The following is a 25,376-nucleotide window of genomic DNA, read 5'->3' on the forward strand; positions in this document are numbered from 1 at the left end:
TCTTTGACATCCCTTCCATGAGTACGAGCATTAGAGACCATCTGACAGTCGGTATGGAATATTGCTATCAGCTCGCGATTTGTCAGCTTCATAACCTGCCGCATTCAGGAACAGGTCCGTGAAACACGAAACATCATCCTAAGCTAAGCTCCGCGTGTCGAAATAGACTTAGGATCGAAAACGTCATGCCGTACATCGACTGTGAGAAAAATGTTACTAATCGACCCAATCCCTCGGCTTAAAAAAAACGTCATGCAGGAATCCGCTTTTCCCACTAGAATAACCTCCTGCTACCGTCGGCAAAGCCGGCTGGCGAATGCGGGTCGGCGTGCGCATGCGAGATAAGAGTTTTACGTATAGAAAGAAGTCTACTGCCTAAGATTTTTGATATTGTAACTTCGTGTATTATCTGTAGATTCGTTCAAACAATCAATTGATGTCAAAAGGCCACCAACGGGCCATAGCGTCATCTAGCATCCAAATAAACGGATACCTATACAAGAACATTTCTTACCCAACGTTGCAATCGTCATGCCCCTTCAACGACCGACGGGTGGATATGAAAAACTTCCCAATGGAGCAACTTTTATCGAAAGATGTGGTCGCAGGGTAATTTATAATCAGGAAAAACGGAGACCTGTGCGTCATGCATCTGGTCAAGTCGGCGCAAAACTAACCATCCTAGTAATGTGCCTAGGTATCCATTTCGCGGGATTTGGAAAGGTTTCGTAGAAAAGAAATCTTTAAGGAAATATGGTCCGTCAAGCTCGGTTGTGTGAGGGGGGCAAACTATGGATCAGAAATAGCTTTGATTGAGAGGACTTGCTTTGATGGAAAAGTATATATAGTCGCCTGTATATCCGTTGAGAATTTAGTTCTTTCTTCACCATTACCACCGGCTTTCTTCTCATCCTCAGATCTACTCTCACATATCTCCAACATATATTTCCAACGCAATTGACGGATTTAGCCCTCGGCTAGAAAATAGCGCGACGCCCATAGCATTCATTAAACATTCAACTACAATCACAATGGTTCAATCGAAAGCTTTAATCTTCAACAGCATTCCAGATGGGTTTCCCGTCCCGGGGAAGGACCTCATTGTCCAATCAAGCGAGGTAGACATCTCAAAGGCACCGGAAGGCGGGGTTGTCCTTAAAGTCCTCCTCGTATCTATCGACCCGTACGTATGGAAGATCCAATTATTTGTTGGTATACTTTACTAATATATGGTATAGATATATGCGCGGCCGAATGCGTGACCCCAGCGTCAAAAGCTACAGTGTATGTTCCTCCCCACTCATATCATAATTTATTTGCGTTAGAAAATCCATACTAACCACCATTAGCCCGCCTACCCAATTGGCCAACCAATCGAAGGCGGCGGTATCGCAAAAATCATCGAATCCGGCCACGAAACCTTAAAAAAGGGAGATATCGTCAGCGGTCTGATCACACACTCCGAATATGCCGTCTACTCAGCCGAGCGCACCGCAGTCAGCAATCTCAAAGTTGTGAATAACCCTTATAACTTCCCACTTGAGCGATTCACAGGTGTACTTGGGATGCCGGGTTTAACGGCCTACTCCTCGCTTTATGATATTGGAGAATTACATAAGAATGAGAAGGAGACGATATTTGTTTCAGCAGCGTCGGGAGCTGTTGGGTCATTGGTCGGACAGCTAGCTAAGAGGGAGGGATTGAGGGTTGTTGGGTCTGCGGGGTCGGATGAGAAAGTCAAGTATTTGATCGAAAAGCTTGGATTCGATGCGGCGTTTAATTATAAGACGGAGTCGCCGAAGGAGGCATTGGCGAAGTATATTCCTGAAGGACTGGATATCTTTTACGACAATGTCGGAGGAGGTGAGATATCTAGGTTTCAAAGTGTTCGGTGATTTGAGCTGACAGTCATCCGCGTTTAGAAACTTTGGAAGCTGCGATTGAAAATGCAAAGCCATTCGCACGTTTCATCGAATCCGGAATGATCTCGCAATAGTAAGTTATCCAGCGCCTTCACAAGAAACCAAGCTACCGTACTAATATAATACACAATATAGCAACCGAAAAGCGGACGAAGAGAGTTATCCGATCAGGAACCTCGGGTATGTCGTCACAAAGAGACTAAAGATCCAAGGTTTCATTGTGGGTGATATCGCCGCCAAGTATCTCACCGACTTTTACAAGAATGTGGGACAATGGTTGCACGATGGTTCAATCCACTACAGCGAGGACGTGACCGTCGGGATCGACAATGAGGCAGAAGGTCTAGTCAGCATGCTGAAGGGTGGGAACTTCGGAAAGGCTGTTGTTAAATATGCTGATGCATAATCGGCGTACGATTTGAGGAACCAACGTGCAATCCGAATCCTGTATTTCACAATAGCCCTCGGTCTGTATTAATAGCACGAAGAGACTGTATATCTGTTCTATCGTGTATTCATTTACCGATCGATAATCTCAATCGGGTATGCAGCCAAGTTTTTGAGTACATCTTTCTCGCTCTGCTGTAAATCCGTACAGATCGAATCGAAGTGATGTGCCCCATCCAAATATCGTAATAATGGTAAACTCCTGTCCGCCATTAAAATCCCGCTTCCAGTGGTCATCGATTTCCCCATTTTCCCTCCGATCGCACTCACCGCCCCCGGAGTTTCCGGACCATGCCCTATTGCCAAAGCATGTAGATCAACGGAGCTTCCGATTGCTGCTGTTGCAGCACCGACAGTCGCAACAGCACCCGTGCCATCATCGATCCTCACGGGGTATTTGTGCACCCGGTATAAGAATCCCTTAATGATCCCGAATTGTATAAACCTCCTCACATCCACATCCTTCAACCTCTCGGCATTCTCCAGACTCCATTCTCCAACAGTTAATCCCTGTCGTAAACTTGTGTACAAGTCTAGAATTGTCGGGAAATCAAGAAGCCGCCCCGTGCTACTGATGTATGCTTGACATTCCTCCTGCAGTCCTCCACCGGTGGTAGTAGTCGCCCCATCGTTTACAAAGTTGTACAACTCGCTATTGACGGCATAAATATTTGCGAATCGGAAGACATCAACCATTATGACACAGCCGTAATAGAGTAGTTCTGAAATACACTTCTTCGTGAGTGTATAATCTGCGTCTGCGAGTTCGGAGATGCGGCGTACGGAGTTTACACCGTCAATGAAAGGTATAATACGCTGCATTGTTAGGTCCCAGTTGCTATCCATTATCGATTCGAAGCGGACGGTCGATATTGGAACGTGGTATGCCTTTACCGGTGGAGGTGGAGGGATAGTCGGGAAGAGTTTGAGGTTTATGGTGTTACTCTCGTCTGAAATTTGTAACTTTAGTAAATATTTCGCCAGTTTCAAGGAGGGAGAGGAGTGACAAACTTATTGGGATCATGCACTCGCAATAACTATTTAGATCCTCCATCACCTGCTCGATTAGAGTGTATACCGAGCTTCTAGTCACCTCGTTCCACAAGAATCCCATTTGTTCCTCAAGTGCTTTGAAAAGCCTGGCTAACTTCTTGACAACAGGCTTATAAGAACTGAACTCCTCGGACTCATCCAAAACGATGGCGAAATTGAATATGAATTCATTTCGATCATATTTATCGTCCTCTAGGCAGATTGGGTACCCCAAAAGACGATAGCGATTCCGGCAGAATGTTATCAGACGGTCACAAAGCTGTTGCTTAGGGATTATGTAGTCGGATATCTCATCGAAAGAGAAGAGAGTCGGTGGTTGGGAGGGAATATCCGAAGAAGGAGTGACGGAGTTCTCCGGGACTTGGTAGAGAACGCGGGGGCCTTGGAGGGATATTAGATATGATCTTGAAATTGTTGGATTGGACGGTGAATACCTTTGTCGGCATCGAAGTAGGAGTAGAATATGCACTTTATGCTCATCGTTCTGGGTTCTTATGGAATCCAATGATATATGCGACTGCTTCTAAGGATGCCTGCCGATATCCCCGCATGATGCCGTGGCGCACTGGTTTCGGGTGGTGGTTGAGGATCGATAGGGAACGTGAATGTGTTGAAGTTGAGGTTGGCCATCAACGCCATATTTCAATGAATTTACCAGCCACATTCAACTGACGCCACAATTTCGACGCCTCATTCTCACGTATATTTCTGGGTCGGCATCAGCATCTCGCCATTGTAACAGCGAACCATGGCAACGGAAATCGCATTGATATAACAGTTTTGTTTTCGAACATAGGAATCATCCCATTGGCCACCAAACTGTTATAAAACGTGTCTAGCACTCAAAGTCGGTCCTTGGTTGTAGCACCAATAACATGTGCTCCCCCACTATTGATTCAGAGGTCTCCTATTCGTCCCTTCAAACCCTTTACTATCGACGGTGGTTTTTCATTCTTCGTGGCGAACAACGTGGTAGATAACATTCTTTACCGAATCACAAGCCATCAACAAGTCAACGTCAAGGTGCCATCGGGAAATGTCCCCACCACAAGCCTAATCGTTCAACCCCGCCAAGGAATTTGGGTTGCAGAGGAGAGTCGCAGTGGAGAAGCTATAAGGCTGACACGAAAGGCTTTCTCTAATTGGGTGTTATGAAACCCTCCTGATGCTGACCCCGGGACCATGGCTTTAATCTCGAAAATATTCTCCCCGGACGCTCGGGGTTCACAACCCCGTTGAATGGAATAGGGTAAACTGCACAACATTTTGTTGCAAAGACGGAATTTAGAAGGAGAATTCTTCTTCTTCTCACAGGGGTGAAGTCCCATATGATGGTTAAACTTCGGAACTGATCACCTCTAAATGCTTTGGTGAGGCATACTGATGTTCACCTAAGCCCACTTTCTAGAAAAAATTGCGGTACTCCTTTGTTCCGCAGTTTAAGCGAGTTGAATATAGGTGGGCCTCTCTAGACGTTGCGCGTCATCGGTTCTAATAATTCTAGGTTGTTTTATGCGTGTGCCCTCCCAGGAGGCTCGCTCTCCGCTTGGGCTCGGGAATCTGTGGGCTGTTAAGCCTTCAATCAGTGGTAACGGCTGATTAAGGCCCACCTGTTCGAGACATGGCTGGGAGACGAAATAACGGAAGAAATTTACCTCATTGCTAAGTATCATACGATGACTACATACAGAATATTCCACCACTGCAATTAATTCCAAAAAAATTTTCTACTTCGGATGACCATATATCTCAGTCTTGTTTCTAGGCTATCGTTGAAGCTTTGCCCATATTACAGCAAGGCACTTTTTTTTCATTCTAACTCATACGAAGGCAAAAATGAGTGGGAGAATGCCCGTAAGACTGACAGGATTCCCGTATACCAACTAGTCAGATAATCGCACGTGGTATGATTACAGCCGTATCGATGGACCTCGTCGAGCTGAGCTGAGTAAAGTAAGTAGAGGGAACGTAGCCTCAATGATTTGAAAAATATCGCATCCCGTTTACTGCACAATCCAGCCGCATGCAGGAAAAGGTTTTCCGAGGCCTTGTTTGAAATGGACAAAATATCATGATCGGAAAAAAAAATTTAATCAAGCCGAAACATTCGAAATGATGGACATTAAAAGCGCGAATGTGAACGCTTATACCTAGCTATCGATTACCCTAGAATCTTCTTGCCAGATCTTAGCCAAGGATTAACCGTCGGTAGACGTATAACAATGAAGCTCGACAATTGCCGCCGCAAAATATGCATAATGCACGTCGTCGGTAGCAATAACAGTTAGTATTGGTGATTGAGAGCTTGGCTGTTTCTGGAGGTGCTTGAAACCCACTTGTTTCAATGCAGGAGGGAGAAGGCTGAGGCTTGTCGTCTATCGGGACAGTTGGATCCTATTGCATGCATGGCCTTCTTTCTTGAATGGTTATACGATAGCAAATACCTTCGATATGCCTCTATTGAGAAAGTTTTCCGCCCTAGAGAAACTCGGGAATATTACTTGCATATTTTCGTCAGGTTGATGGCATGAACATCCAGTCGTAGAAGAGGCCTTGAAGGAGGGTATCTTATTCCTTCCTTCGCACCTGCCCACTCCCAGACCAAAGGGTAGCCTGTTGTGGCATGGACTGGGCTGTCTTACACTTACATTAGTGGCCGTACGCCGTCCCCGTAAACAAGAACAAGCCCCCCAGCATGCTAGCAAGGCTAAAGAAAGGGAAAAAAGGGAAGAAGGAAAAGAAAAACGCTCTGACACCCCGTTAGACCCTGGGAATTCCTTATTCCTTATTTTCTCATGCTCTCCCTTTCTTTTCCAATTTTTTTTCTCAGCTCCTCAGCTTCAATCATTCAACCTTCGACAACTCTAGATCTCAACCCTATCTCCATTGACTGAGTACGAGTGTCGACATTAGATACAGACTACAACGGCGACGACTAGAAAGGGGGAATCAATTAATCCAGGGACTTCATCCGATCGCACAACTTGACGTTTACGACCGACCGACCACATCTCGAATTGCATAGCATTTGGCAGCAGCCCCATATTTAGATCGCCTTCTTTTTCCTTGTTTTTTTTTTTTTTTTGTAAAAATCCTGTTCACGAACGACCAAAAGTGTGTGCATTAGCTTTTCTATTCGGCCTGACCGTTCTTTCAAGCCAGCTTCCCTTGCAGAACGTTACATGAGACCTCGTCCCGATCAAGATCTACGCAAACCACCCAAATACCGACGCTAGGAAAATTATTCATTTGCAGAGACAGAAGAGGAGGTATTCGTTTAAAAGATCGCTTGGCGATACCATACGATAACAGTACTAGTATACATAGTACTAGTAATTTGAGGAGAAAGAGAACAAGAAAGAAAAGCGGGAGGCCTCCAGGTTATAGTTATAGCGCGAAGAATCTCGAGAAATTAAGTTCCCTCTCTTCAGCCGTTGCTTGAACAACGCGCGTCTTCGGATGACCCTCGGCGACAGAGCGTAGCCCTCAGAAACTCCGCCAAACAATCATCCCTATCAACACATCCAGTCAAACTCATCCATCCATCCATCCTACAACAACCCCCTGGAAAAGAACCGCCTCTCCACCAGTAAGGCGGGGCCACCACCTTCGCTTTTCCGGCTCTTCCATCCTTCCTCGGTTTTCGAACCGCAAGTACATACATTCTCTAGAAGGGTCTTTCCCATCAGTTGCCCAACATTCCGTTCCTAAAGGGCCACCAAAAGAAAGACTCGAACCCTCTTCTGGGGGACGCAGGATATCTTCGTCACGCAGGAACCGATCTCAGGCGCCCAGGGTTGATGTACTGGCCTACAACAGCATGGACCAGGGCCTTTATGGCTCTGGTCCTCTTAGAGGCTGCCATAGTCCTTACTTTCGAATGGTGAGACTTCCCCTATTAATATTGACGAGTGTCAACAGACCGCCTTGAAATTACAGGGGGCTGACAGCTAGCAGCTACATCTTCGGAAGATTCCAGGCTACGATACCTAATGGCGTTAGAAACGCTGAAGGCAAAGTCACCGACAACAGAAGACCAATTACAACGTACGAGCAATCTATATCGAGTATCAAACTCTTGTATCGTATATGCTAACAGTTTGTTTAGATATCTCACACTGTTCATCTTCGCATGGCTATTCCAGTTCGTCCTGGTATACGATGCTCTCCGCCTCAAGAACACTATTCAGGTCTTTGGCCTCTGCATCTTCAACGCCCTTATGCTGCTCTACTCTGCAATTCAAATCGACCAGATTCGAGAGGCCGTAATGACAGCATCCGGTGGAAACACCGAGACAAACCCGGGCAACTACGACCCACAGAGGCTATGGAGGGTCATTTATCCATTCCTTATCGCCATTCCCGTCGTCATCGGTGTTATTACTGCATTCATGAGCTTTGTCGCCTGGAAACTACACGACGAATTTGCCTGGACAATCTACAAGCACATTTCGGCCGACCTACGAATGAAGCGCCGATATCTCATTTTCCAGATTTATATTGCCCTTTTGAAGTTCGACTTTTTCTTCTTCCTCGGGTTCACAATCCAATTTTTGGTTATCCTACTCGACAAGAATGATATCGAGTTCATCTTGACAATTGTCGTCATTCCGGTTACAATCCTTATCCTCCTCGCTGCTTCGTGGTTCACTAGAAGGGAGAACAAGATTGGCGCTGGTTTCGTCATTGTAAGTTCGCCTAATCTCCAATGTAACACAGAATTTTGAAGCTAACAATGCGACCCAGATTCTCTACCTTGGCGGTCTCTCTTACTTTCTCTTTAAACTCGTTCGTATGTATCACGGCGATAAAGTCAGCTTCTACCTTCTCGCACGCCGCTCTCTCACCATCTTCGCCATCATTACGGTCATTCTCCTCATCATCACTATCGGCGTTGCCATCCAGTGCATGTTCAACTTTGATAAGGGGCTCAAGCAACACGTTAACCGGAGGAAACCAACGGATCCAGAAGACAAGCACCAAATGCAGGATTTCAACTCGGGGACGAACCAAATTAATCCGCCCCCACGGATGGAGATCGATTAATACGAAAGGTTTAAAGTCGGATGGTGTTTTTCCTTCTACTCAGCTTTGCTTTTCTGCACTTGGTTTCTTGTAATTGATTTCTCACAAAAGAAGTGGCTTGGGTAGCTTTTTTTATTATTATTATTACTTTATATCGGGCCTTGGAGGGGTTCTCAAGGTATTATTCATATTTATTACATACTATTACACATATTACTCGACTCGACGACGCTTTTCACGCGACCCATATTTAGTACCTGCTTTTGAATGTCTTTTTTCGTATTCTGATTGGGCTTTTTTGAGCGCTGGAACTATACCTTTCCTATTATACATAAACTTAGTCTTCTCCACTATCCTTCAGTGTTCTTGTCTTTGGCTCGTTTCTTTCAATTTTACTAGGTACTCAGGCGTTCTTTCTCTTTTCGTCCTTTCAATTTACCCCTGCTACTCGGCTTCTCTTTCAGCTCCAAGAAACAAGCCCCCCCCGAGGAATTAAGACAACCATGCAAAAGTAGCTTGGTATGAACAATGAATAGAAGCTTCGAAAGACGTTACAGGAGCCTCGTTTTTCAATGCTCCGATGCATTCAAGATTGATATAAAAGGTTTCTTTTGTTTATTTTCTTTCCTTCGTTTTCTTTGCTTTTCTAATTCTCTTATATCCTTTTGCTACCCTCGTCTAGCCTCTGATTTCTTTATACGGTAGAATGATAATGCATGTATACAAATACACCAGAATCCTCCTCTTCAATTGCTCTTCTATCCTTTTCTTCCCTTTTTCCTTCGTACCATCGTGAGGAAACGTATAAGACATGGCGAATGCAAATAATATCCTTTTTTCCCCAAAATCTTCAGCTGGTTTCTTTTTTGAAGTGATATGACGTTACTAATAGATCTTGCAGACGAACACACGCCACGCTATGCCACCCGTTTCCGATGTTCCCGTGTAACATATACACCGAACCAAGACTTTTGCCGTTCGGAGCCCTGGTCCCTACCGATTTGTTGGTGAAGACCCACCTGCGACCGGTGTCGTACCATCTAATACCCCATTTCCACAAATTCATGTCCGAAGCCGTAGTATACCAAGAGAGTCACTAATATATCCCCAATCCACAAACAATCCACCAATAGTACCTATACCACTCAACCGCCACTACGACTTCCACTAGCACTACTCCCCGAAATCCCAACACCCGCTGCTGCCGCCAAAGCCGCTGCTGCAGGACTACTACTAGTAAGATTTGATGTCCCCAGTCCTGTAGCTGTATTCGATCCCGGGGCCGTGGCACTCGTCGATGCGGCGTTATTGGGTTTGTTTATTGCTTTTTGTTTACTTAGTTGTATGAATAATCTACTGACACGGCCTTGGATGGCGTGGAGTTGTGCTGTGATTGGATTATCGTTAGGGAATTCAGTATTAGAGGGTTAATATGGGGTGTAATGGAACGTACCGTTGACGGCGTTTAATCTCTTCCCTACACTCGCAAGTTTTACAATTGTGGGCTTTAGAAGTGGTGGGTCGGTGGTTTCGAGGTAGTGGTTTAATTCTACATTCGCGATTTACATTTAATAATTTCGTTCCTTATGTTAAAAACTAGTCAGATTATTTAGAACATACGAGAGATCAACCGCTCCAACTCCTCGGCCAGTGCGATCTGTGATTGATGCACAATCCAAAGCTTCTCGGTCGTCTGTCGGATAGTGGGGTCGAATAGCGTGCGTAGACCTGAGGCGAGTGGATCGCCTACACGGGGTGGAGAAGGGGAGAGGTTTCCGGAGAGTGAAGGCGGAGAGCCGGCGAGGGAGGTCGATGCTGACATTTTTGGTTTTCGGAGGTGGGGTGAAGAATGGATAGGGGCGAGAGAATACGGTGGGTTGAGGTGAGGTTGGAGGTTACACAGGTGGGTTGTTGGGGTGGAACCCACGTCGTCTGCTAATTATAAGATCCTGGCGCGGTATCACGATTGTATGTTAATGGTGTTGGATATTAGAGGCAACACATATTGCAGGTTTACTAAGCCTCGTGGTTTATCTGAACTTCGTGTGTTGCTGGCAACGAGGCTAGGTTTGTCAGGTTTTTTGTTTAGGGAGTTTGAAAACTGTTTTATGTCGGGGTAAGCACTTTTGATCCTTCATTCTTTATTCCCGACCAATCTAGTACTACGATCTTAGAATGTCCCAGAAAGTCAATTTATACCCTCTGTGATATCTATGGAGAAACTACTGGTGACAAAGTAGCATTCACTCGCCACAGCAAGAGATTATTCTAATCCTTTCTAAACTCTGGTTCAAAAGGCTGTAATTTTTTTACCCTAATTTCGAATGCCACTGAGAGTGAAAGCGTGCGGAGACTGAGTGAAAGCGTCGATCCATGTGATATATATCTATAACGCAAAGTTCACCCAAAATGCCACTCTCATATCCCGATTGCAATCCATCAAGATTGTAGTCTTTCAGCTGATCTGGTTCCTATCTCCAGCACTACCCTGCACGAGATATGCATGGTAATGGTCATAGCGAGAAAAAATGGCCAGCCTCGAGGTCTAGGCGTAGATGGAGGCGGGGGACAATGTCTATTTGTCGGCTAATGTAGCTTATTTCATGTTTGTAAAGGATCTGGAACATAATTTGACCGCTATTATAATTAGTGGTTACGTTATATCTCCAGAAACTCAAGACTAATCTCCGAGCATCTAGGAGGAGACATCGACTGTGGGGGTAGACCGGGGGCGTATTCCGAGGTGCGCAGAGATATCAATGGCAGAATCGATCCTTCCATGCGCAGGCACTCACGAATGCAGATGCCACAATCCAGAGAACGCCCGCGCCGCTCTTGCCTGTATTAATAACAAGTTGGATCTCCGTGGAAAAGAAATCTTTCAATTCTATACCATCCAGTATCAAAACCTGGGACTTGACGTTCGAAATGCTAGTGTTGAAGATCAAACCCAAGCTGCAGACTTGCGGCTGGGGATGGACCGATTGACTTGGATACGCCAATCATCACTATGGCCCTGAAGAATCAAGTTAGACGGCCAGACCCCTTGTTCCCCTATAATTGAACATGCTTCCAAGTTTTACTCACATGAGAATAAATGCAGATCAAAGTCTATGTGATCAGCAGGTTCTGCGCATCTAACGGGGAAAATCTAGTTTGTTCCGTTAGTCCCACCTTCAGTCTTGCCGGGACAGGTTCGGGTGAAGCTGGTAAGATCACTACTGCCTACAGGGATCTGGCAGGAACTGGTGATTGTGGGCCAAATGGCTGGTTGTATGAATTGGAGTTGAAGTTGCTCGAGCATACGTTACTTGTAAAAGATGCCAAGACAATCAGACCGCTAATTCGAAGTTTTATTAAGAGGAAACGTCAAGCGAATCAAGGAGAACCCTTGAAGAGTCCCCCGACTGCAAGGTGCACTCTAGATCCCAACCCGCTGCATTCTACCACAAACCAGGCGGTTCGGCCCAGTCTCAAGGCGCCCGTTATGTCATTTGGCAAAACAGAGATGGCATTCTTACCTACAAGAACATGTCCCAACAAACCTCCGGTGAGTCTATATATTAGTCAACTTCCACACTAGAAAACCTTTTATTACTGACTCACGTATCTCTATTCAAGACCCCCTTCTCCGTCACCGCCTACGCAAAGGAAGGCACCGCCGTCGCAGCTTGTGCCCTCTTCTACGTTGGCAAGACTTTCTCAACGGAGGATACAAAGGACTATTCGTACCTCGTGGAACCCAAGATCGGATCCAGGGACACCGAAAGGCTGAGATTGTGATTTTGTTCATTAACCTACTGCAAGAAGTTCAATAACATTCGTTACAACTCCGTTCATCGAACATATCGCATTGAAGTGGGAATATATATAGGTACTGTGCCACGAAACTGACAAAAACCGGCACAGAAAGGAAAAAAGTCTCCCAAAGACAATGCAAGAGAGGAGTACATAATTAGGTAAACGCAAGGGCCGACATAAAACAGCCCGTACATATACGCCACATGACCAACTTTGTCTATCCTGTACCGCTCAATAAAGATCAACCCCATATTCCTTGAATTACGCTCCTAATGCATGCGCATGCATGTAGGGCCCTACTTAACCTGGAAAGATTTGCAAAGAGTTTTAGACCTATGTAGATCTAGAATATTGCTCCTGCTTCCCCTTGGGTCTGGTAAAAAAAATTTCTCCCGCATGGTTGAAGTTCGAGGAGTAGAGAAAAACATCCCGGGTCTGTTTCATTCTACCCTCTTGGAAATATACTGGCCGTAATAATTCTTCCTCCTAGTGTTCTTCGTCGTTTCACATTTTAAATTCGGAGAAGTGTAAAAAACAGCCATCGTTGTTTATATTTTTGTTAAAACCGTAATGGTAAAGTTATACATACCGTCTCGAGCCCCCCCCTCTAAACCTATTCCTTCATCCTCGTCCTCAAAATATTATTATCCCTCTGACCTACCTATCAACTTAAAACTTAACCTACATCACAAACAAAATCATAAATCTAGTGAATAGAATTAGATAAATGGTAGTAGTAATTCATCCAAAGAAAAAAAAAAGAAAAAAAAAAAAGAAAAAAAAGGGAAAAAAAAAAAAAAAAGCCTTGTGTACCGACTTCGCTCTCATCATCATCATCATTGTCAACTATCGTATATGCATCCCCAAATGCACCTCCACCCTCCACCTCTGCCTCCACCTCCACCTCCACCTTCCGAGTAACCACGGCCCCTCACAACTTACCTCTCAGGAAAATAGCCCCCAAGTGTATTAACCCACCGTTTCCCGCTCTGGTAATAATAGTAATAATGATAACGACAATAAGTAATGAGGAGTAAAAAAAAAACCGAGAAAAACAAAGAAACCGACTGCATCGCTGCTTATACAACCCCTAACAAACGGTCATTAACAACCAAAAAAGGGAAACCCACAAAAAAATAAAAAAAACCCATAATCCTGACTTAAAGAAACCCGAAAAAAGGGAAAGAAAGGAGAGGTAAAAGGATAATAATATAGCACACTGGTACACCTAAATATCAAAAACAAAAACAACCTAGAGAGTCTCATCCCCAGAGACTATGAAAAACAAAAACAAGTAGAAAAAAGGACACGCAAAAGTGCTACCGAAAGTTTATAACCAGCCCTTGCAATTCAAGCTGCCGTTATAGTAAAACAAATCAAGAAATTCATTAGATAATAACCGTAAACGTCCGAAGGTTTTTGTTGGTACAAGTAGTTTTTGTGAAGGAGTCGAAGAGTTGGGGAGGTCGGTCAATCTGGAGAACCGAAGCCGTAGTCGTTGTGTATACCTGAACGGCGGGTAGCGGACGCCGCTACGAAGACAAAGGCGAAGCCGTCATCTCAGATGCATCAAAGTTGTAAGGCATCTTAAAACGTGGCCGACAAAAAGTCCAAGAGGGACTAAACTATGGTCGTCAAATCATTCCATGGTTTTGCGATAATGACGGTATTGGTGGCACGGATCCTCCGAGCGGTGGTGCATGGTGTGTTGACGGACCCGAAACGGAGTTTCGCTTCTTTTCTTTCCTGTATAAGGGTTAGTATTCTTGCTAAGTATAACGCATGCATAGGACCGCGTAGTTTGGGTTACTAACTTTGCCCATCGTAATCCACACGCATTACACAGTCTATAAACCTTCAGGTCAGCCTGGAACGATTCCCGTATGATGGAAGGATGAAATATAACTTACGTTTTCGGTCCTGTCGGGCCTTTCCTCCATTCAGGACTATCCAGTGTCCCACAATCCGTACACACATATTCGTTAGAGACCTTAATCTTCTTCTTCCTCTCTCCGCTGCCCCTGCTCTCCCTATCTGTCGAAATGGGCACGCCGGCGTCTCCTCTGATCAGACTGGGTGATGTATCGCCCGTACTTATCCCCCTCGACCGTTCTCCTTCATTATACCGCAGCCCCGTCAACATTTCTATTGCGTCTGTGTGCGTTACGCCTTCGTATCTTGCCATCTTATCGCGAAGGGAGTCGGAGCGTAATGCTGAGTTATTTAGACCTTCTAGATTTTGGCGAGTGAGTTGTCCGGGCATCGCAGGAGGTGGCATTGAGTTTGAATGATTCGAAGCGAGAGCACTGACGACGGTTGCCGCGTTATTATCTGCAGAACCTTCTAAAACGGATGTTAGAGATGGATACGGGATAGATTGAGGTCGTGGCAGGGTTGCCGGTGGAACCTGCAGCCGATTGGAACTTGAAGAAAAAGAATTATTAGTACGGTTAGTGGCATTACCTGCATTCAAGGCAGCTGCGACTGCGGCGGCAGCTTCATTTCTGGCACGAGCTTGTGCATCTTGTTCTTCTTGCTCTTCGAGTCTTAACTCTGCTATTCGTCGTTTTAAACGCTCGTTTTCGATTTTGTGTTCCAGGAAGGAATCGAGAAGGGCGACGTTTTTGGTCGGGTAGAGACGAGCCATCATGAAAAAACCGGAGCAGACGGGATTAGGTAGTTGACGTTGTTCTGAAAAGTGGGGGTGGCCATTTGATTCGAAGATGGCGTAGGAGTCGTCCTTTCGGCGGAAGCGAAAGAAGATTCGGAGAGGTTGGCCGGCAAAGATGGCTTCGTTGAACTCCCGGACGAATCTTATTTAGATATAGATATCCGTCAGCGTTTACCAATCATTTTTGATGGTGATGACGGCATTTTAAACGGTTATGAGAGTGGGAGTGGGAGGAAGAAAGAAGTACTGACATGTGAGAGTCATCGGTGTGGATAAATTCAGTGATCATACGACCGAGAAGTTCATCGGTGGTGAAACCGGTGATATTCTTGGTGTTCGGAGAGGTATAGCGTATTTTGCCACTAGGTGTGAGGATGCAGAGGAGGTCTTGGAGTTCCTCGATGATCCGTTGAGACCAGTTACGGCGTTTGGTGAACTCGGTGAGGGTGCTACCGCCGCCGCCGCCTGCTACCACTCCCTGCCCTGCTCCAGCAGCTCCACCGGGACCGGGAACGACTGGATGGAAGATGAATCATGTTGTTAATATAAAATGTATATAAAGTGGGAATGTGAGATGAGGAAGGAAAGGATGAAATTGGAGAATACCGGAGTCGAGTTGCATTTCCATGTCAAAATGCAGAGGGAGATATGGGATGCTGTCCCGGCGCTTTTTAGAATTAGCATTAATATTTCGCGACGGAGGTGGGCCCTGCTGGGGCTGCTGTTGGGTCGTCTGCTGGGTTTGGACGATGTGGAAGACCGGGGAGGTTGCCAAGATGGGCTCCAGAGCCTCACCCATGGTCAGCACCGACCGCCGTCCGATGGGCTGATTATTAAGATTATCCGAGGGGACGGTCATCGGTGAGACAGGACTGTACGGACCCGAGTAGGCTTGACTGATATGATTGACCTGGCTGACCAGAGGGCTGTTGGAGGAGGACGTTCCTGCTCGTGTCGATAAAGTATTTGCCTGGGAGTGAAGCACATTCTGGAAGTCAACGTAAGGACCGTGCGAACTGTTCTGCTGGTGATGTTGGTACAGGTGAGCCAACTGGGTTTGCAGCGACTGAGCACCCGTCTCGATCTGCAGCTGCATCAGTTTCTTCTGTTTGCTGTCCTCCTGGCCTCTTTGACCGTTAATCCCTGACGACGACGAAGGATGGGGTTTGCCGTTCACCCGATCCATCTTTATACAATATTATATTGTATATTATATTATGTAAATATCTTTCTTAATATTTTTTCTTACCCTCAGCTGTATGTACAGTATATATACCTTAATATAGTACGGTATAGTATAGTACACGCAAGATGCTCAGTGTCAGCGCCACAGAACCTGGCTACTGGGTGGCTGGCCTCTCAGCCAGTTAACTCTGCTTTGCCTCTGCTTCGCTTTACTACCGGTGGAGAAAAAAAAGCGAAGCGGAAAGCCCACAGCACACGGGATTGGGGAGAAGGCAAGCAAGCAGAGGTCCAGTCCGGTCCAGTCCAGTCCAGTCGTCTGGCTATGTATTAATTTTTCCGAACAGCACACAGCACAGCACCGCACAATGACGGCACTGTACGAGCACAGGCCAGGCGGGACAGGGCAGGACAGGGCCCAGACAGGATATTTTGTTTTGTCTTGTCTTGGACTTGTCTGAGAGTATGTAAAGCCCGAGCTTAGAAGGGATTCTGTGCTTGTGAAGATACTTCTTCAGTATCGGGGAAAGTAGCTGGCGGAATGGGAATGCGGAAATGCGATAATTGCGGGGAGATCGAGGTTTGTAGTCTTCATCGACGTTTTCCGCTGTTGTTTGGCGTTATGTTGTGCCGGGCCCCCTTGCCACATATCATCTCTTGGTCATCGGTAAGGTCCTTGCCCAGCCACTAGCTTTGCGATGTTGTTACCTGGAATTCAATACCCGTCAAATCAGTGACTGGAATATAAAATACTCCGGGTAATAGAATCCCGAGTCGGGGAATGTTGTGGTTTTTTTTTTTCTTCAAAAAAGAGAGGTTATATGAGACTCGAACAGCTCGGGGGAGAAGAAGAAACAGGGTTTTTGTTGGATTCTTAACTCCTTGCTAAATATTAATATCAGTCCGCCCCACTTTCTCCGCAAGTATACTGCTTCCTCGTAGACCAGACAACAATTGACCTTGCAAAGACCCTTCTCCTTTCTTCTCTTCTAACTACAAAACGACTGGGCTGGGCCGTCGCTGCTGGCGGCAATTTCCTGGTGGCACGTTTGTTCTGTACTCTTTTCCCATTCTGTCGTGCATATATCGCCTTCGAGCAGTTCAGTCGTGGCCTAAGCGTATGCATGTTTAGCTTGTACTGTTCGAAACGGCTGAACTAGTTCCAGTGTTGTCGTCACTGATCGATATTATATTATCGACGGTCTTGAATAATTCTGTCGTGCGAGCTCTCATTGCAAAAAATATTTAAAATAGTCTGCCCATTCACAAAACAGAAACAGACAATTTTACATACTTTATATATTGCAGCAACTTAAAATTCTTGGTGGCGGCATGGAGCATGAGTACATTTTCCCTGAGAATCTAGAAGCGCCACAATTGCTGTGTTTCGCTCGATCTTTGCGCGCATGCGACATCGTGTGCAAGGCCTTTTGGATCGAACTTCCCTTTTGCTTTTTTAAATTTCACATGGCGTTGATATCATTCCCCTTGCACACTCGATCACGGTGAGTTTACTTGCTAAGGCCGATACTTAAGTTAAGGCCGAAGAGGGTTATATACCTAGGCGGTTTTGTCTACAGGAGTGGCATTGATAATTCGTATATCTGCAGCTGCTTGACAATTATCTCTGTATGTAGTACTACGTAATATCAACGCCACAAAGCGTTGACGCGTTGCACCACCACAACGTGACTTCGCGACCTCAAGTCTTGGCGTCGCATGGGAAGCTTCTGAGTCGCACATCTTCACTATCCCTCAACCCCACACATCCACATCCGCAACTTCACCATCTCATTCCCATTACCACCTGTTCGATGCCGAAATAGATCCTCTTATACTACTATTACCCAGTATAAGCATATTTCCCACAATGTAAGCTTCTTTTTCTATCGTATTTATATTATCAAAGATAGATTACTAATGCACAACTATCCCTAGGTGTACGTCCGAATTCAATAAGCCTCGCGTGTATAATCACATATACTAACATTGATCCTAGCGAAAATCGACAAGCTCGCCATATTGGGGTACGTACTCCTCTTTAATATACCTGTTTTAAGATTGGACTGAATACTGATCGATACATAGCATCCGGTCCTTCGACAATACCCGTCAGGAAACAATCGCCTTCCACACCCCTCTCACCCTCATCGTCGGTTACAATGGCTCCGGCAAAACCGTACTTCCCCCGATCTCCCTTATATACCGAATTCCTCCTACGTACTTAACGATCTGAAGCTAATAATATCTAGACAATCATCGAATGCCTCAAATACGCCACAACCGGCGACCTCCCGCCCAACTCCAAAAACGGCGCCTTCATCCACGACCCCAAAATCTGCGGCGAAAAGGAAGTCATGGCCCAAGTAAAACTCTCATTCATAAACACCAACGGCGCAAAAATGGTCTGCACTCGTTCTTTACAACTCTCTGTTAAAAAAACCGCAAGAACGCAAAAGACATTGGATGGACAGTTACTTATGATTAAAGATAATCAACGAAGTACTGTCAGTACTAAATGCGTCGAGTTGGATAGTATGTTGCCGAACTTTTTGGGCGTGAGTAGGAGTATTTTGGATAATGTCATCTTTTGTCATCAGGAGGAGAGTATGTGGCCGCTCAGTGAGGCTTCGGTACTTAAAAAGAAGTTTGATGAGATATTTGAGGCGCAGAAGTATACGAAAGCCATCGACAATATCAAAACTTTGAGGAAAAAGCAGGCGGAGGAAATTAAACGGCTAAATCTCTTACAAGATCAATTTAAAGTCGATAAGGAGAGGGCAGAAAGGGTACTTCCCCTGTCATACGCAAACCTCCGACGAAATACTAATGAATAATATATACGCACAGGCCGAGAAAAAAACCAAACAAATTTCCTCCGAAATCGAAACCCTCCGCGAACAGCGCGAAGAACTGAGCCGCGAAATCTCAAAAATCCGTGAAGAAATCGAAGTCCTTTGGCAAACCACCGCCAGTTTCGAAAAGGACATTGCAGTCTTGACCACAAAACGTAGCAACCGTCAACGTATCTCAGAACTCATCGATGATCTACAAGATGACATCGAACTTCTACCGGACTCTGACGAAGCTTTGGAAGACAGACTTGCAAACTTTAAAGATGAAATGGATAAATTTGAAACTAAAATCGTAGATAAAGAGAGGCAGAAGATAGAAATTAAAGAGGAGCAGGGACGATTGAGAGTTAAATTGAACAAAAAGGCTGATCAGAAGGGTACGCTTCAAGCACGGAAGGAGCACTATGAAGATCAACTCTTGAATCGTGAGAATATGATCAAGGAAGCTAGTGCCCTCCATGAAATCCGCGGTTTCAGTGCCGGAGACCTCGATGACCGTCAAGTCGCAGACTTCATGCGAAAGCTAGAGCAGTTGACCCGCGAACAATCTGGGACCTACGAGCGTGCAAAGGTAACATCGCCCTCTCCTGTATGACTTTTATGACACGCCCGCTAATACAATATACAGAGAGAGGGCAAAGAAGAACAACTCCAAGCCTCCAACGCTCTAAACACTCTAAACCAAAAACTCATCTCCCTCGAGCAAACCAAACGCTTCGCCACCACCGAAATCGATCGTTTGAACTCCGAACTCCGCATCCTCCAAAAAGGCCTCGACCGCCTACAAGTAGACGAAGGCCGCATCACCCGTCTAGAAATCGAAGTCAACGACGGAAACTCCAAAGTCTTGGAAATGAACACCCTCTACGAACACCAACAATGGGACAAACAAATTCAAACCAAGGACTCGGAAATAAGAGAAGTCGAAGCCAACATCGCCCGTGAAACGAAGGAATTAACAAAGGGAACCGCGGAGGCGGACTCGAAAGCCAAACTCTCGATTTTACAAAAGGAGGTAGAAACGAAGACAACAGCACAGGAATCTCTTATCCTTGCGAATACGGATAAATTCGATCGTTTACTTTCGAAATGGAGTGTTGAAACTTTGGACGACGATTACCATGAAATCCTCGAAGAAAGGGAAGAAGAAGTTTCAAAGGCGGAAAAACTGCTGGCGTCTAGTAATGCGGAACTGACACAGACCGAATCTCAACTGAAAACCCAACGCGATCTACTGAAGCAAAAGGCTCAGGAACTAGACCGCGCAAGTAGCCTGGTTGCAAAGGCGATGGATAAACCTTCTTTCGAGGAATGCAGCGACTACCCAGCCTACATCAAATTCAAAGAAGAAGACCTCGAAAACGCCCAGCGCGACCGAGCAATGGTTGAGCAAACCCGCAGTTTCTACGAAAAGGCATTAAAGATGGCGAGGGAACGACAGTGCTGTAGGATGTGTAAACGTTCGTATGCTGATCAAGAAAGTCTTGATGAGTTTATGGCCCGGCTGGAGAAGGATCTCGAGAAACAGAAGGTTGATGTGATTGATGCGGAGATTGCGAATTATTCCGAGGACTTGAGGATTCTGAACGATGTGAGGTTGGAGTTTGATATTGCGACGCGGTTGAGGGATAATGATGTTCCACTTTTGATGAATGGGCTGGCGGGGCTGGAGAAGAAGCATGGAGGCTTACTTGCTAGCTACGAGGCAGTATGTATTAAATATTTCCTGCCACATATTATTATTGGTTTTACTAACATTATGAACAGCGCAAAAAAGAAGTCGAAGCCAAAAAGGTCAACAGAAGCGACATCCTCTCCCTTCGCAGCCCCGTCTCCGAAATCCAAAACTACGCAAAAGACATCCGCGAGAACCAACTACAAATCACCAGTCTCACAAAGCGTCTAGAAGCAATGGGATCCTCCCGCTCAGTAGCCGACATCCAAAAGGCATTACAAAGTCTAAACTCTCAAGCTGGAGAATTAAAACAAAAGCGAGATGCACTATGGAGTGACAAAGAGGCCGCCAGGACGGAACTTGCGGTTGCAGAACGACAGGTGCAGGAGGTTGCTAACCAATTAATCTCTGCACGACACGAGCTTGAGAAGAAACAGACTCAAGCCAAGCGGTTGGCTGATTGTAAAGAACTTATTGGGCAGAGGGAAGGGCATATTAGAGACGCTGAAGAGGAAGCGAGGGGTATTCAACCACAGATCATTAAAGCGAAGGCACGGGAAGCAGAGGTCAGGATGAAATGGGAGGAGAACGAGCAGACGTTAAAACGCGTGGCAGATAAATCTTCAGATACGCTGAGAGGGTTACAAGCAATACAACGAGGCATAATGCAGTACGAAAGCGGGGATACTATCGAAACGTTGGAAAATCTAGTAAGGGAGAGTAAAGAGCTCGAAGAACGGATTTCGGAGATGGATGAGCGACTTGGTGTTGCTGAGAAGGAGTTGGTGGAGTTGAGAGCGCAGAGGGGACAGGCGGATGGGTTCAAGAGGAGTATTACGGATAACATTAGGCTTAGGAAGAACAAGCGGGAACTTGGGGAGTTGGAAAGGGAGATTAGAGAGCTTGAAGCGAGGAATGCGGAGCAGCAGAGGGATCGGTTCAAGATGGATGTGGAGAAGTTGCAGAGACGGCACGATGGGTTGGTTATGGATGTGAGTTGCCCTACCTCTATCAAGCTGGGTTGGTTGGCTAGCTAGGTGGGCGGTTGCTAACAGGTTTTCTGATAGAGAACCGGCAAAGGCGCTACGATCAAATCGTTAGATACGCAGTTGACGGAAATCCTGAAGGAGTATGAAATCGACTTTAAAGATGCCAAGAAGAATTTTCACGAAGGGCAGATTAGGTTGCAGACTACTACTGTTGCGAACGAGGATTTGGGAACTTATCAAATGGCGTTGGATAAGTATGTTTTCCTTGTAGTCACCCAAGAGTTCTAAGATGGGGGTTAAAAGTGGCTAATATTGGTGGCTAGGGCGGTGATGAAGTATCATTCACTCAAGATGGAAGAGGTGAATCGTATCATCGATGATCTGTGGAAGAAGACGTATAAAGGAACAGATGTGGATACGATTCTTATACGCTCTGAACAAGAGAATGCGAAAGGCAATCGGCTCTACAACTACAGAGTACTAACTGCCCCCAAAACGAAACAAACATCCAAAAGCTAACGAACAAACTAGGTCTGCATGCTAAAACAAGACGCCGAACTCGACATGCGCGGCCGCTGTAGTGCCGGTCAAAAAGTATTAGCCAGTATAATCATCCGTCTCGCACTAGCCGAATGTTTCGGTACCAATTGTGGTCTCATAGCCCTCGACGAACCAACCACAAACCTCGATCGTGATAATTCCAGAGCTTTAGCCCAGAGTTTACACGATATCATTAATTACCGACAGGCGCAGAAGAATTTCCAGTTGATTGTTATTACGCACGATGAAGACTTTTTGAGGGATATGAAGTGTAATCAGTTTACGGAGTATTATTATAGGGTGTCGAGGAATGAGAGGCAGAAGAGTCAGATTCATAGGCAGAGTATTGCTGAGGTTAGTTTTTTTTTTCTTTCTTACTCTTTTCCTTCGGTGGTTTCCTTTCCTTGTTGGCCGGGTTTTCTTTTTTACCTCGGGTTTTCTTGGGTTCCGGACTTCCTTCTACCTTGTTGGTTGAGGTTTTTTACCCCGCGTTTTTGAAGTCGGAGGAAGGGTTGTACAGGTTCGCTAACGGTCTTTCGTTCCATTATGGGCAGGTGGATAAATAAACTAGCTTGTGGCCTTTCAGGGGGATGTTGCTGGTGGAACGTCGGACGGTGAATGGGGTTTTTAATATTTGGACAACATCCTGGACATCGGCCGACGTTGTTCCTTTTTGGAGGGTTGTTTAGTACATGTGGGTTTTTGGCATACCGTTTCTTAGGTATACTTTAATTAATGTATTTTGAAATTTGCGAATTTGGATTGAAGTGAATGAGGAAGTTTCAACTTCCCGCTTTCGAAGTATTTGGGGTAAGTGGAGAATGCTGGTTGTTATGTAATGAGGCTATTTAGTTGTAGAAGTTCGATATTTTCTAGGTTTCGTAGGGCGGGGTAGGTGCTTAGTTATGCAATTGGCATAGAGTTCAGAATAGGGTACTAGGGTGCAAAATTTGAGGCTAGATATATGCAGGACAAGTACCAGTTGAGCAATTGGGGATCCTGAACTTTTGTTGCACGTATTCGATGTAAATCGTGGCCAGGCAGAGAGTGGGAATTGTATCGCTACAACCGTGTTGGAATTTAACACTGGGTGTGATTCCGATCAAAACATACGAAGTGGTCATATGATCAGCTCTTTAACATTTTTTTGAAAATATCAAAATTTCTAGACTTTGTCGTTTAAATGCAGGTGCTATATATTTTGTTTCTAAGTAAAGGGTTTGGTTATACAAGGGTAAATCATAATCTCTTTCCTTCCGGTATTGACGGGTAATCCGGCAACTACGTCCATTAAAACAAAAAATGCTGCTCAAAAATGAAAATTTATAGCAGTTAAGCTTCTCGTTGAAATTGATTCCTGAAGGATAAAGGCGAGGCTGTGTAATGCGGCTTAAAATGCCTATAACCATTGGTTACCTATACTGCGAGGCTGTTGAAATATATTGATACATGTATCACCGTGCAGATCTTTGCATTTCAGCTTTGCTCAACTATACCCAATTGAATTCCTTTAGGAGGGACGCCACTGAGAAGAAATTTCAACTTTTGTCAGTTATAAGGGGGGATGCGGCTGGCTTGGGAAAAGGGAGAGGGGAGAGTATAAGGAGGCGGGAGGGGCAAATAATGGACTATTTGCTCGATTGGAGTGGATTTGGGGAGGTTTACTCGGAGTTTCTTTATTATATTGTTCTAGAAAAAATTTTAAGCGTCTATAGTCGTATACGTAGCCGTGATATATATATATTGTATATCAAAAACGACTACTTCCGAACTATATCTTTACACATACATATCTTACACTGCCACCTAACCCCCAAAATGCATTTCCTCCTCCTTCCTCTCCTCTCCCTCCCCCTCCTAACCACCGCCCAAACCAACATCCAGTTCAACTGCGCCTACGACACCGTCGCCGCCTGCGCTGAAAAAGCCGTCACCGAAAGTGTCCCTCAATGCATCCAATTCGTCAACACCACAAACCTCCAACCCTGCGTCTGCGAAGAACCAACAAATACTCCATTCTCGGATAACCTTCTAGGATGACTTATTGCTAGGTGTTTGGATGATACTTGTCAGACGTTGGTGGATTTGGTTGGAGCGGTTTGTGTGGAGGGGGGCCGAGGGTTGAAGTTAGTACTACGAGTGTGAAGAGGGGGGAACCGACGGTTACTACTTCTGTGGAAGAAGAAACTTCTTCTTCAACGTTTATTTCGAGGGGTGAACCGCCTGTTAGTACGCAGACTGCTGGTGGCGGTGGTGGGATGGTTGTGGATAGTACTAGGGTTGTTAGTGAGCCTACTAGGACTACTGCTGGAGGTGATGCGGTTACGTCTAGTGGTTCTGCTGTTGCGGTGGTTAGTGGGCCTGGAAGGGTTTGGAGGGTTGTGGGTGGGGTTGTGGTTTTAGTTGCTGGGATGGTTTAGAGGTTCTGGTTTTTGGGAATGTTATTGGTAGTTATGGATGGATATAACATCCATATCTCAGAATGGAGAGGAGGGTTATCTCGTAACCAAATGTTACTGCGAAGAGCAGGGGGGATATAGGTTGTTAAGTTTGGAGGAGGCGAGTACTAGTTTTTTGTTAATTCCTTCTGTAAATTATATATTTACGTCGGGGGAATATTGTAATCAATCTAGAATCTGGTTTGGTTTAGTTAAAGACCTATTCCGGACTGTGGAGACAGAGAAAAGAATTGAAGTTATAAAATATCAATCGATTCATCCAAGCATATTATACAGTCCTATAGTATTTTGAAATCCGGTCTAAACTAACTTTAAAAGTGCGGCATCATTCTTTAACTACAAGGATTAAAACTGGTTAACTCGGAGGGTAGATATAATCCTTGCCTGTAAGAATTAGAGTCTGCGCAGTTAATTCTGATGTTGGTAGTTGGACCAGGCCTCGATAATGGAACGGTACGGCTTCTCGGTGGCACAAAAAGACATCCAGCTCGATGCGTTGATGTTAACGTTACGCTAAGGACGGCAAGCGAGGGCCACACCATTGCTTTCGTATCGATCGCAATCCTTGACATTAATTTAGCATATCTCAGAGGGACCCCTCAAACTTCAAGCAACTGGTATCGATAATCTGCTACATTGTTCTCTTATACGATTAACTTCGGCTATTATTATCGGAGGGTGGAAAGCTGGCTCACTAAGCATCCGCCTATCGCGATCATCAAGCTAGCCATGTGTTCGTGCGCTGTTCGGTGCGCGA

At 45.3% G+C, this 25,376-nt stretch overlaps 8 protein-coding genes across 8 annotated transcripts; 5 read left to right on the forward strand and 3 right to left on the reverse strand.

The window, feature by feature from the left end:
• Positions 1-1,031: 1,031 nt before the first annotated feature.
• Positions 1,032-2,328, forward strand: DFL_005228 (uncharacterized protein; the record flags this gene model as incomplete). Its single annotated transcript, XM_067634455.1, has 5 exons — positions 1,032-1,183; positions 1,239-1,284; positions 1,350-1,863; positions 1,923-1,995; positions 2,058-2,328. 5 exons carry the CDS (start codon positions 1,032-1,034, stop codon positions 2,326-2,328), a joined length of 1,056 nt encoding a protein of 351 aa, XP_067492522.1.
• A 113-nt stretch (positions 2,329-2,441) lies between these two features.
• DFL_005229 (uncharacterized protein) lies at positions 2,442-3,902 on the reverse strand (the record flags this gene model as incomplete). The annotated part of the gene is made up of 3 exons (XM_067634456.1): positions 2,442-3,319; positions 3,381-3,803; positions 3,857-3,902. The coding sequence occupies 3 exons, from the start codon at positions 3,900-3,902 to the stop codon at positions 2,442-2,444; spliced, it is 1,347 nt and encodes a 448-aa protein (XP_067492523.1).
• A 3,356-nt stretch (positions 3,903-7,258) lies between these two features.
• On the forward strand, positions 7,259-8,468 carry DFL_005230 (uncharacterized protein; the record flags this gene model as incomplete). The annotated part of the gene is made up of 4 exons (XM_067634458.1): positions 7,259-7,305; positions 7,380-7,469; positions 7,531-8,110; positions 8,169-8,468. 4 exons carry the CDS (start codon positions 7,259-7,261, stop codon positions 8,466-8,468), a joined length of 1,017 nt encoding a protein of 338 aa, XP_067492524.1.
• A 1,124-nt stretch (positions 8,469-9,592) lies between these two features.
• On the reverse strand, positions 9,593-10,269 carry DFL_005231 (uncharacterized protein; the record flags this gene model as incomplete). Its single annotated transcript, XM_067634459.1, has 3 exons — positions 9,593-9,834; positions 9,901-9,996; positions 10,068-10,269. The coding sequence occupies 3 exons, from the start codon at positions 10,267-10,269 to the stop codon at positions 9,593-9,595; spliced, it is 540 nt and encodes a 179-aa protein (XP_067492525.1).
• A 1,275-nt stretch (positions 10,270-11,544) lies between these two features.
• On the forward strand, positions 11,545-12,230 carry DFL_005232 (uncharacterized protein; the record flags this gene model as incomplete). Its single annotated transcript, XM_067634460.1, has 2 exons — positions 11,545-11,997; positions 12,069-12,230. 2 exons carry the CDS (start codon positions 11,545-11,547, stop codon positions 12,228-12,230), a joined length of 615 nt encoding a protein of 204 aa, XP_067492526.1.
• A 1,652-nt stretch (positions 12,231-13,882) lies between these two features.
• On the reverse strand, positions 13,883-16,105 carry DFL_005233 (uncharacterized protein; the record flags this gene model as incomplete). Its single annotated transcript, XM_067634461.1, has 6 exons — positions 13,883-13,994; positions 14,063-14,095; positions 14,159-14,591; positions 14,712-15,061; positions 15,171-15,435; positions 15,526-16,105. 6 exons carry the CDS (start codon positions 16,103-16,105, stop codon positions 13,883-13,885), a joined length of 1,773 nt encoding a protein of 590 aa, XP_067492527.1.
• A 1,402-nt stretch (positions 16,106-17,507) lies between these two features.
• On the forward strand, positions 17,508-22,726 carry DFL_005234 (uncharacterized protein; the record flags this gene model as incomplete). Its single annotated transcript, XM_067634462.1, has 11 exons — positions 17,508-17,517; positions 18,101-18,128; positions 18,190-18,280; positions 18,354-18,890; positions 18,952-19,527; positions 19,585-20,664; positions 20,724-21,623; positions 21,699-21,874; positions 21,944-22,097; positions 22,152-22,514; positions 22,715-22,726. The coding sequence occupies 11 exons, from the start codon at positions 17,508-17,510 to the stop codon at positions 22,724-22,726; spliced, it is 3,927 nt and encodes a 1,308-aa protein (XP_067492528.1).
• A 1,252-nt stretch (positions 22,727-23,978) lies between these two features.
• DFL_005235 (uncharacterized protein) lies at positions 23,979-24,580 on the forward strand (the record flags this gene model as incomplete). Its single annotated transcript, XM_067634463.1, has 2 exons — positions 23,979-24,099; positions 24,234-24,580. The coding sequence occupies 2 exons, from the start codon at positions 23,979-23,981 to the stop codon at positions 24,578-24,580; spliced, it is 468 nt and encodes a 155-aa protein (XP_067492529.1).
• Between the last annotated feature and the right edge of the window lie 796 nt (positions 24,581-25,376).

Source organism: Arthrobotrys flagrans (genome assembly GCF_004000055.1).
Source record: "Arthrobotrys flagrans strain CBS H-5679 chromosome Unknown unitig_0, whole genome shotgun sequence".
Lineage (NCBI taxonomy): Eukaryota > Fungi > Ascomycota > Orbiliomycetes > Orbiliales > Orbiliaceae > Arthrobotrys > Arthrobotrys flagrans.